The 11,695-nt window shown below is 61.9% G+C and overlaps 1 protein-coding gene across 20 annotated transcripts in view; it reads left to right on the plus strand.

Moving 5' to 3' along the window:
* The window catches only part of KIF1A (kinesin family member 1A), an 89,907-nt gene that overhangs the window by 15,770 nt on the left and 62,442 nt on the right, over window positions 1-11,695 (plus strand). For all 20 annotated transcript variants that reach the window (XM_027966922.2, XM_027966924.2, XM_027966927.2 and 17 more), the window contains exons 2-3: window positions 5,180-5,347; window positions 11,274-11,350. In XM_027966922.2, the coding sequence (XP_027822723.2) occupies window positions 5,242-5,347; window positions 11,274-11,350 (183 nt within the window). In that variant the 5' untranslated portion in view covers window positions 5,180-5,241. The remainder of the gene's footprint in view (window positions 1-5,179; window positions 5,348-11,273; window positions 11,351-11,695) is intronic.

The following is an 11,695-nucleotide window of genomic DNA, read 5'->3' on the forward strand; positions in this document are numbered from 1 at the left end:
TGGTACTCTCTCGTCTCCCTGTAGCCTTGGATGAGCTATGTCACCTGAGAGGACAGTCCTGCTCCTGTCCAGCCTGTTCTGGGGAGTCCTGGGGCACCGAGGAGCTGGCCCTGGGAGTTTGCAGGATTGACCCCAGCCCTGCCCATGCCCTCCCCTCTCTGTAGAGAGAAGAGAGTCTCTCTCTGGGTCTCACCTGGGTCTTTGCAGCCCCTCCTGCTCTTGGTTCTGGGTCCGTGCACAGAGGCGCCCCCCCATCCTGGAAGGGGGTCTCTTGGTCAGACTGTCCAGAAGGTGATGATTACAGGGGAGGCTGAAGCAGATCTTTTCAAAAGTGGAGGTGTCACGGACCCTCAGTGTGGGAGGGTCTGAAAGAGACCCCAGGCCTCTGCTCCACTTGGATGCCTCTGGTGACAGGAGGCTCAGGAATTAACGGGCATCAGGTTCATTTCAGACAGTAGTAGGGGAGCCCTGGCAACTGAACAGCTGTACAGCAGCGACGAGGAGCAGCCCCCAGAACTCCGGGCTGCGTAGCTCGCCTTCCTTAGCCTACCCCTCCCCTTTGCCGGGAGCCCCTCCTCAGCCCCAAATCCCCGTGGGGGAGCAGCAATGGCATCGGCTGCTGCCCCGCAGCCCTGGGGAAGGAAAAGCTCCTACTTACTAGAAATTTTTATCAGCTTTCTGTTTCATTCCTGCCATACGCCAGGCCTTGTGCTAAGTGATTTACCCACATTTTGTTTTAATAATGCATGAAAAATCACACATTTTTTTCCCCCACCAGGGAAGCTGTTCCCCATTTGGCTTATTCCAAGTGACTTGGCCATGGCCTCTCCCTGCAGCCCTGAGGAAGTCACTCTCCCTGGAGGTCCGGGATCCCAGAGCAGAATCACTTTGGGGTCAACCTCCTCAACCTGGTCATGGTGCAGATGGGTAAACCGAGGCCCAGGGGCTGAGTCACACAGCTGAGATAAAGGCAGGACCGCGACGTGCCCTGACCCCAGGCCTGCGCCGAATCGCTGTGGCGTGCGTGATTCCACCCTGGGCGTGGCCTCGGGGCTCCACCCCGGGATCTACGAGAGTTAGGACAGGCGGCATTGTGCAGACGTCTGTCCTGTTGGTTAGGGCAGTCGACTCCACCCTTTCGGTTTGCTGAGTAAATCGCCCCCTTTCCTACTGGCTTGGAGACCACATCAAGTCGTGGCTGCCGGCGGGAGCCCCAGGGAGGTTGCGCACGGACAGCCTGCTGTGAACGCCCTCGCCCTGTTGGTGACTTAAAGGCCGGCCATGCGGGGGTCGTTTTCACTTGCAGAGAGCCCAGCCGGTCACTGCCCCCGTCGCAGGTGAGACTCGTGCTGGCTCTCATGCGGGCTGGCGGCTGCACTCAGGCTCTGGGGAGGAGTCCCAGGGAGGTTCCCGGCTGGGCTGAGTCCCCTAGGACCGGCCCCCTGTGGTCCCTGATGGCCCGTGTCTGCCCGACCCTCTTCCTTCTGTGCTGCTGAGGCTGCCTGGGGGCAGCTCTGGGCACTGGCCTCCCTCGGGGGCTTCCGGGGCAGGGGCACTGTCGGGGCTGGAGGAGCTTGGGAGGAGGTGAAACAGCTCTGCAGAGGTGCCTTGGGGCACACTTGGTTCCCGTGGATTTTGCCTTTCTGCCAGGTGGGGCTGAGGCTCTTCATGCCCAGAGTCACGAGCTGGCCCCGTGCTAGTGACTAGGCTGCTGTCCTCAGGGACACTCGGCCCTGTGTGGCGCTGCCTTGGAACCGGGGGTGACACCTCACCATACCCCCCGTCTCCTGGCCTTTCAGGGCTCCAGGCCGCTCCCCTTGGACATACCCCCACCCTGACCGTGGCGTGGAGGGGAGTGGGACTCAGCCCGCTGTACTGGACAGAGCTCACTTGTCCTTGCTGGTCTCCAGGCGCCCCCTGGGAGGGGGAGGGGCGGGGGAAAGCAGGTGCCCTGTGTGCGGTCCTGCCCTGCCCCAGGGCCCCTCCTGGGAGTCTGGGAGCTGCCCCGGGTCGGGTGGACAGTGGATGCCCGTGGGCCACCCTCCCAAAGGGGAAGGGTGGGACATCAGGTGGGCCCCCCTGCCACATACAGGCCTTGCTTCTGCCCGGGTCCCCACCTCTTCAGCCTGGAAACCAAGCCCCTCCTGCCTGCCCTCCCACCTCATCCGAGTCTCGGGCGCTGCTCCGTCTACTCACCTCCTGCCTGTGGGCTTCCAGCCCAGGGCGGGTCAGCCCTGTCGAGCTGGCACAGACCTAGCTAGGAGCCTGCCCGGGGCCCGCGTCCCTGGGAGGACTGCCTGCTCTCTGTGTGTGTGACCCGCAAGTGGACGTGACGGCCAGCTTCGCATTCACACCCGGGTGGTGGCCGACCCTGGCCGTGCCCCCGCCCTCCTTCCTCAGGCGTTGGCCCCCAGCCGGGTCTCACCGTGGGTCTCCAAACCTCAGTTTCCTTTCTGGCTTTTCTCTCCTCTTTGTTCCTAAAATATTGCCAAAGTGACACGCTGCGGACGCGGCATCGAGCTCCGTGGGGGCTGGGGGGCTCTCCCTGAGGAGCAGCCCCGCCCGTGCCCCCGACCCTGGAGTCCCTGTGCCCTGGCCTGTCTGCTCCGTTTAGCTCCCCTCTGGGACGGCCAGCTTCTCTGCACCGTCGACACCTCTCTCCCTCTTCCTACCATGCTTCCTGTGAGCTGATTAGTACAGTGTGTTGTTTACGACAGCAGGACTGTGAGCAGCCTCTCCCGTTGCTCGAGTGCACTCTGCTTGTGTTTTGCTGTTTCAGTCTGCTGAGGTGGGCCTTGGGTGCTGTATGTGGACCTCGTTTATCATGCGGATCTTCCTCGGGGCTTTTCTCGTTTATCACGCGGATCTTTTGCGGGACTCACGGAGTCTCTAGCTGTGCTCGGGCTTGGTTGCCATGTGGCCTGTGAGATCTTAGTTCTCTGACCAGGGATCAAACCCTCATCCCCTGCACGAGAAAGCAGATTCTTCCCGTCTGGACCATCAGGGAAGTGCCTACAGTTTCCTTCTTGTGGAAGATGTTATCAGAAATAACTGACAGCTGATGCCTGGGTTCATCACTGATCTCTAATCAAACCCTCAGATGGACGCTTCTCTGCGTGGGGACCCTTCCAGCCTTGCAGCGCTGTCTGGCCCCTGGGTGGGTCCCCTCCACTGCCCTCTGACTGGGGGTGTCCCCCTCCAGGCAACCCCAGGGCCCTCCTGGGATCCCTTCACCATCCTCTGGCTGGGACCCCACCCACGTCTTCCTCACGTGTGGAGCACAGAGTCCCACCTCTTCCAGTCTTCCTGGGTCTCCCTTTCACCCTCCCCCGGCTGTGGTTTGCCTGAGGTCAGAGTGCTAGGCTGAATATTGCTGCCGTTCCTCAGCAATCTGAAAGTATTTCTTCCTCCACTGTCCATGAGGTGATGGTGCCATTCTGAGTCTCCCTCCTCTGTGGCCTGCCTTTCTCTGTGGAATCTTCCCTTTAGCCCGGAACTCTTGAAAGTTCACCGTTTGCTGTGGTTTATGACCTTTTGTAGCAGGTGGGGTAGGTAGACCTCTGAATTTGGAAACTCATGACTGGCAATGCTGGGAAGTTTTCTTGAATTATTTCTTTAACAGTTTCTTTTCATTGAGCCTCAAATTTTATTTCTCTTTTCACATGGAAAATTACTTAATTGTATTTCCAAGCTTTTTATTTACTTTTAAAGGTCTGTTTTCATATTCTTAATTTCCAAGACCTCTTTCTTACTTATTAAAAGTTCCTTTAAAAAATAGTATCCTTCACTTGCTCATGGATAACTTTTCTTTCTGAGAATATGAATTACAAAGCGTTTAAAATTTGTGGCTCAGAAGGTAAAGAATCTGCCTGCAATGCAGGAGACCTGGGTTCCATCCCTGCGTCGCGATGATCCTCTGGAGGAGGAAATGGCAACCCACTACAGTATCCTGCCTGGAGGGCTGCAGTCCGCGGAGACTCAGACACGATCGGCACTTTCCTGCCTCATCTCTTCCTACTGTGCTCCCCTCTTCGTTTTAGTCTCTGTGTGTCTCGATAGAGGGTGTGATCCTGCTCAGTCTCCCCTGGCGACCAGCACACTAGCCCCGCAGCAGGAGTGGAGGCTGGGGTCCCCCTGCGGGCCATCTCACTGGGCTCTTCACGTGCACCTTCAGCTGGTCCTCAGAGCCCCAGGCTGCAGAGCCTCAGTCTCCCTGAGGGTAGCCTCTGGCCTCCTGCCTGGTGGGGGTGGTGGGGTTGGGGTGGGGGCACGTCCTGGATGTTCGCTGGTAGGGGTGGGGGCCTCAGGGTCTTCATCGCTCTGCTGGAGCTAACAGCTGCTGCCACAAAGTAGCACAGATCGAGGGCTTAGACAACAGAAGTGTGTTGCCTCTGAGTCTGGAGGCTGGATGTCCCGGACCAAGGGGTCAGTCAGCAGGCTGGCTCCCTCTGAGGCTGTGGGCAAGGACATTGCCTGTGGTCTCCTGCACTGGCGGCTGCGGTCCCAGCACCCCTCGCCACCAGCGAAGCCCTGCCTTTTGGTGGTTTTCGCCCGGTCCTCAGCTCGCCGACCCCGTCTCTTCTTCGCGTGGTGCTCCCCCATGTGCATTTCACTAAGTCCCCTTGGGCAGTCCCACGCAATCAGTGACCTCCAGAGGCACCTGGAATCCTTCCGGGTCCTGGAGTGAATTACCTGCTTCTTGCTGCTGCTGCTGCTGCTGCTAAGTCACCTCAGTCGTGTCTGACTCTGTGTGACCCCATAGACAGCAGCCCACCAGGCTCCCCCGTCCCTGGGATTCTCCAGGCAAGAACACTGGAGTGGGTTGCCATTTCCTTCTCCAATGCATGAGAGTGAAAAGCGAAAGTGAAGTCGCTCAGTCGTGCCCGACTCTTCTCGACCCCGTGGACCAGAGCCCGCCAGGCTCCCCCGTCCGTGGGAGTTTCCAGGCAAGGGCACTTGCTAGGCTGCCGCTCTCTCAGGCTCCTCTCATCCCGTTGACTGTCTTTCCTAAAACTCAAGGCCGTTCTCGCCCGCAGCCGCCCGCTCTGTTCCTCCTTCTCCTGGACTGGCCATCCGAGTAGGTGTCACCGGGACTGGACCAGAGAGGGTTCCATTGCCAGAAACACCTGCTGCACCTTTCTGGGCACTGTTTCTAACTCACATCTCCCTTTTCCCCCAGGTGTCTCCCCTGCTCGCCGGGGCTCCCACCGCTGCCAGGAGTGACCCGCAGGGGCCGCAGAGATGGCCGGGGCCTCGGTGAAGGTGGCGGTGCGCGTCCGCCCCTTCAACTCCCGGGAGATGAGCCGCGAGTCCAAGTGCATCATTCAGATGTCGGGGAGCACCACCAGTGAGTGCTGCGCGCGGGCCGGGCCCTGGGGCCGCGGGGGCAGAGGGGCGGGGCCCAGGCGGGGGGCTGAGGGCACACGGGTCCTGGGGAGCACTACCAGTGAGTGCTGCGCGGGCCGGGCCCTGGGGCCGCGGGGGCAGAGGGGCGGGGCCCAGGCGGGCGGCTGAGGGCGCACGGGTCCTGGGGAGCATCACCAGTGAGTGCTGCGCGCTGGCCGGGCCCTGGGGCCTGGGGCGGAGGTCCAGGCAGGCGGCTGAGGGCGCACGGATCCTGGGGAGCATCACCAGTGAGTGCTGCGCGCTGGCCGGGCCCTGGGGCCGCGGGTCAGGGCACCACTAGTGAGTGCTGCGCGCCGGGCCGGGCGCAAGGGTCCTGGGGCTGCAGGGGCAGAGGCCGGCAGTCGGGTGGCTGAGAGCGCAGACGCTTGTTCTCTCGGAGTCACTGGGGCCAGAGTTCAAAGCCGCGAGGTGCTGACAGGGCCGGCCTCCCAGTGGCGGTGGTGCGGAGGAGGGCTCTGCCTGCCTCCCATGGCCTCCGGCGACGGCCACGCCTGCACGCCCCTCCCCCTGCTCCGTCCTCACGGGGCTTCTCCCCTGTGTGTCTGGGTCTTTGCTGGCCTCGTTCGGACACTGACCGCCGGACTTAGGAGCAGCCCCGATCCAGTGTGCCCTCATTTCAACAGCTGCATACATCTTCAGAGACCCTGTTTCTCCCGTTTGAGGTTCGGGGGAGATGTGAATTTGCAGAGGGCACTTTTCAGTCCAGGACACAAGGTTCTTGATTTCTCATCCCCCCGTTTCTCCACACTCCCTGGGAGTGTGCTCTCGGGGAGAGGGGATGGGGTGTGTGCTCCTGGGGATGGGGACAGAGTATGTGCTTCTGGGAAGCACTCAGCCCCACCCAGACTGAGAAGCAGGGTGTTGCTGACACCTGGAGGCCCCCCGCCCCAACCCCTAGAGCAGGCATCTTTGCTTCTCACACTGGGGACCAGCAGGCGCGTTTGGGGCCCCAGAAGGAGAACCAGTGTTTGGGTCACCTCCTGCTGATCAGGAGCCCAGCCCCACGCCTGGTGTCAGGCAGGAATTCTTCGTCCTCTCCCGGCTGTGTGGTTGGCAGGCTCAGCGGGCAGCTTGCACCTGGAGCTGTCGCCCGCAGCTCCGTGGGGAACCTGCACCCAGTGGTCCTCAGGTTGTAGGAGGAGCGTGGGGAGGGGGGTGGGGGGTCAACTTCTGTCATCCGCAGTGTTGGAGGGAGGGTCTGCCCCAGGGGAGGCGCACTTGGGGCGGGTGCTGGCTGCCTCCTGGGGCTGTGAGGGCTGAGGATTCGGGCATGGCTGGGGGTGTTCTGTCCTGGGGGTGTCCTGGGGCGCCACTGGACTCTGTGGAAGGGGGTTCTGGGTTGGAGGGCTTTGCGGGAGCCCTGGGGCACGTTGTAGAGGCCCCAGTGGGAGCCTGCGAGGGGCCCTGCTGAGCATGGCACCCAGCTGCAGCGGGGGCTCATAGCGACTCTCATGAGTGGCGTTGTCTCTACCAGCTGCCCGGAAGCAGAGCTGAGGTGGGGGTTCAGGTGCCGAGAGCTCACCTGGGAGGTGGTCCTTGGTTGCACTGTGGGGGCGCAGAAGCTGCGAAGGGGTGTTGGTGAGCGGGTGCCCACTGCGGGCAGCAGGAACAGGGCCCAGCTCTCTGGGACCTGTTAATATGGGACACACTTCTGGGCGTCCTCCTCAGGAAGCTGAGGTCTTGTCCAGCTACTGCCCCCATGCAGGCAGAGGGTCTGTCCAGGACCTGGACCTCTCATATCTCCAGCCTGGCCCCGTGTGGGTGGCGGTCTGTCCAGTCTGGCTCCCTTGAGGCTGAAGAAGCTGGTTCAGCAGGGACCCTATTTCTGTAAGGCCTTAGGTCGCATGCTGAGCTTCCAGTGCACATGAGTTTGGGGAGGACGCTATTCAACCTAGGCCAGTGCTTGTGCGGGGTGGATGCCTTCAAGGCCAGGCCCTCCAGCCCTGCAAGGCCCCACAGGCCCTCACCCAGCCTGGCCTTCCTGCCTGCAAGGCTGGACCCTGGCTAGCTGGGCCTGCTGTGTGTTTCAGGCAATGGACTGCTGTTCTGGAAGGTCCATCGGGACCCCCCTGACGGCCTCCCCTGCCCACACAGACCCTGCTAGTTGCACAAAGGCCCTCGTTGACCAGCAGCTCGCGTGCATTCTCAACACCCAAGTCCTCAGAGAAGTTGGCCCCACTTGCCATCACTATTCTAGAATGTTCTGGGCTCCAAATAGAGTGAGGCTGGGCCTGGGAGCCCACAGAAGGGAGCATGAGTGTGGCCAGGAGGTGGTGACATGGCTGTGGGCCTGTAAATTGGAGGAGTGGCTCAGACACATGGTGTCAGATGCAGGGCCCTGGTCAGCAGCCCCAACATCAGGCCTGGGGAGCAGGACCGAAGCCCTCACTGCCCTGGGGGTGACGTTCCCGTGGGGACACAGACATGGAACTAGATGGGCCAGGGACAAGGGCCATGGCTGGCAGAGCCTCGCGAGGGCCTTGCTGGGGGCGTGGGGCCCTTGCTGGGCAGGATGACCCCTCCTGCTACCTGGAGAGCCTCCTGACATGAGCCCGATGCTAAGAGAAAGTCCCCGGACCCCTGACATGGATGTTTCCGTCTCCATCTCAGTGAGGCCACTTTCTAAATCTCGCAGGTGGTGAGCAGTGGCCTGTCGCTAAACTAGACCTCACTTGGTCCGGCGCGCACGCGTGCGTGCACACACACACACACACACACACACACAGAGTCTCACACACACCCGCTGTTTGCCCATTTCCGTGGTGTAAATACTGTCCCCATGTCGGTTCCAAGCCCCCCGGGGTTTAACCACAGACTCACAGAACTCCTCAGTGTTGAGCACATGCTCCTAGAAGGAGCGGAGGCTGCTCCTGGCGCGTGGGGCCTTCAGACTCTGAGAAAGCGGCTCATCCTAGCTCAGCCTCTGCCCTGATGTTCTCGCCCCATGGCGCCCGTCTTTGTCCCCCGTGTGCCCGCAGCAGGGGCCGAGGTGCTGAGTCCCCAACAAGCCCAGGTCCCGGCCCCTCCTCAGAGCCTCAGGAGGAGGAGACACAAGGCCACACGGGTGCTGGCGGGTGGGTGCTGCCATGTCCCCCTGGCCCAGGGAGGTCGCCCTGGTGAGGGCTCAGAGGCGTCAGTGGAGAGCAGGCCTGGACTGGACCCTGGGGAGGGCAGTCCCCTCGGGAGCCCAGGACCGTCTGTGATGGGGACACCAGAGGACCCCGGGGTCAGAACAGGGTGGGGTCACAGTCACACCATGGACTCTGTGCCAGTGGGAGGGGCAGGTGTCAGCAGGTCCGGAGCCAGAGCAGCTCTGCCCGCTGGTCTCCCTGGTGGGCTCTCCTTGAGGCCCACTCCCCACTCACTGACCCTGGCAACAGCTATCCCCTGCCCACTCGAGGTTCCTTGAGCGTGTCTGTGCCCTGTCCCTAGGGGGCCCGGGGGTCCCAGTGCAGGCAGATACCCCAGCGCCCGGACAGTGTCAGCACCAGGGGGACAGGGGTTGCGGTCGGCGAAGGAGAGGGGGCTGGGCGGGGTGGGGTGACAGGGTGGGCCAGGCTGGGGCGCTGGTGGGTGCCAGGGCCTGTGTGCACTCGGGGGGCACTGTGATTGTCGTTTCCACGGCGCTGGCATTATCTGTGCTGAGGTTCCGGCGGCCACATCCCCACGTCCAGCAGGAGCTGAAACCCGGGCAGCTAGGTCTCCTCTCAGCCTTGCTCCTGGAGGCAGCATGGATGACGTGACCCCCTTTCGGCTCCAAAGAAAGGGTTGTGATGGTCAGCCACCTGCTCCTTCCCGCCAGCCTCCCCAGGGTACTGAGCCATCACCTAGAACCCCTCAAACCCAGGGCCTGGGGACTGGAGCCGGATCAGCCACAGGGACCGGGCTTCTGGTGACACCTGGGCCGTGAGCAAGACCTTCCGGAGTGCACAGCAGGGGACCTGCCTGCTGAGCCGGTCAAGGCTGGGGTGGCCAGGGTTGGGGTGCAGGTCCCAGTGCTGCTGACAAGGCGGCTTAGACAACAGGTCCTGAGGCTGTTGAGTCCCAATCAGGGAGTCACCGGCTGTGACATCAAGGTGCTCCCTCTGAGGGTAGGAGAAGCTACTCCCCACCTCGCTCACCTCCTTTTCTTGTTGATCAGCTGCTCAGTCATGTCTGACTCTTTGCGACCCCGTGGACTGCAGCACACCAGGCTTCCCTGTCCTTCACCATCTCCCAGAGTTTGCTCAAACTCATGTCCATTGAGTCGGTGATGCCATCCAACCATCTCACCCTCTGTTGTCCCCTTGTCCTCCCACTTCAATCTTTCCCAGCATCAGGGTCTTTACTAATGAGTCAGCTCTTCGCATCAGGTGGCCAAAGTATTGGAGCTTCAGCATCAGTCCTTCCAAGGAATATTCAGTGTTGATTTCCTTTAGGATGGACTGGCTTGATCTCCTTGGAGTCCGGGGACTCTCAAGAGTCTTGTCCAACACCACAGGCCAAAAGCACCACTTCTTTGGCACTCAGCCTTCCTCATGGCTCTCGCCTCTAGTGTGTGTCTGTGTCACGTTCCCCTTAGAAAAAGGATGCCAGCCCCGTGGGATCGGGGCCCATCCAACCCCAGTGCGACCTCCTGCTTACCAGTCCCACTTGCCAGGACCCTGTCTCCAAATAAGGTCACATCCCGAGTCCTGGAGTCAGGACTCCATGTATGAATTCTGAGGGGGGTCAAGACTCAGTGATGTGTGAATTCTGAGGGACGTAACTCAGCTTGCCACAGGGGTGTGGTTTGCTCTCTCAGTGAGAGTTATAGGTCACCCAGGACACGGGCTGGCGGGGCAGGGTGTGGGGTCCTGGAGCTCAGGAAGGCGAGGGCCCCAGCCCCCAGCAGCTGAGGAAAGCTGGTCCGAGGGGTGGGCAGCATGGCCCGCATCTCCAAGTACGGGGAGGAGGGTGCCGCGCTCCTCAGATGGGATGCCGTGGCGGGGAGTGGCCTGGGGCCCTGGAGCCCTCTCCCACCAGGACGGCCCGAGTTCCTGGTGGAGGTGAAGCCCCAGGGAGGCGTCTGTTCCCGGCCAGGTGGGCTCTCAGGGGTTCCTGGGGTCCTCTATCAACACAGGCATTGGGGTTAAGACAGTGTCCCAGGAGCCTCAGTGCCTGCTGCCCGGCCACAGCAGACATGCTGCCGGCCAAGCCCAGGCCTCCAGGACCCAAGGCCCGTCCAGGGCGTGGGATCCCTGGGGTGCTTTGGCCTTGGGCTGGACACAGGCCTCAGCAGGCCTGCCAGCGGTGTTGCTCGTCCCTTGATGAACCGACATTTCGTTCACCAGGAGAGCTGCCTCCTGCCAGCCCAGGTGTGGCTGGTGGAGGAGGGGGACTGGGGGGAGCTGAGCTGAAGACAGCCCCATGGCCCCCGAGAGTGGACACGCAGGCCCTGCAGGAGCAGGAACGCGTGGTGTCCCCGCAGAGGGACAGCCAGCGTGCCCTGGACGTGGACAAGCACACGAGTGTGACGGGCCCCAAAGGAAGCGAGGACGCGGCTGTGACTGACGGTCTTCTGGGCCTCCTAGGGCACGTGTGTGCAGAACGGATGTGAGAGGCCAGGGCTGGCTAGGCGAGCAGAGTGTGGACCCAGGAGGAGGGGATGGGCTGTGGGCTTGCGCTCTGGCCTGGTGCCTGCACGGAGGGACCGGTCTGCACTGCCTTGTTGACAGAGGATTATCTGCCTCGTCCCTGCCCATTTCGGGGTAGGGGGCTGGATTTTCTGAGGCTAGAGGCCTCTGAGGACCCTGCCTCCCTGCCCTGGGGTTCCTCTCAGGCACGTCCAGGGTCAATGTGTCCCTGCAGGGCAGCGCTAAGCATTATGTCTGTCTCCCTCCCTGCAGCCATCGTTAACCCCAAACAGCCCAAGGAGACACCCAAAAGCTTCAGCTTCGACTACTCCTACTGGTCACACACGTCGGTAAGCCCAGGGCTGGGGTTCCGGGGGGGTGGAAGCCAGTTCTGCCCTGCTTGCTGTGTGGCCGTCCGCCAGTCCCTTGACCTCTCTGAGGCAGTGGGGTGAGGGGCCCACGCGGTCCCCTGCAGGGCCGATGCGGGTGGTGTGGGCCTAGGTGGAGGCCCGTGGGGAGGGGCCTGCTTTCCTCAGTTGCCTTGTGTGTGAAAGGTCATAGTGCAGGTGCCAGGGGCACTGTCCCCTGCTGTGACAGGGACCAGGGGCTGTCAGCCCACCAGGGGCAGTTTCCCAGGGTCTGAGCTGTATACTTGCCCACCAGCCTCTCCTCTTCCCCAGACATCCCAAGCTCAG

This window comes from Ovis aries, chromosome 1 (genome assembly GCF_016772045.2).
Source record: "Ovis aries strain OAR_USU_Benz2616 breed Rambouillet chromosome 1, ARS-UI_Ramb_v3.0, whole genome shotgun sequence".
Lineage (NCBI taxonomy): Eukaryota > Metazoa > Chordata > Mammalia > Artiodactyla > Bovidae > Ovis > Ovis aries.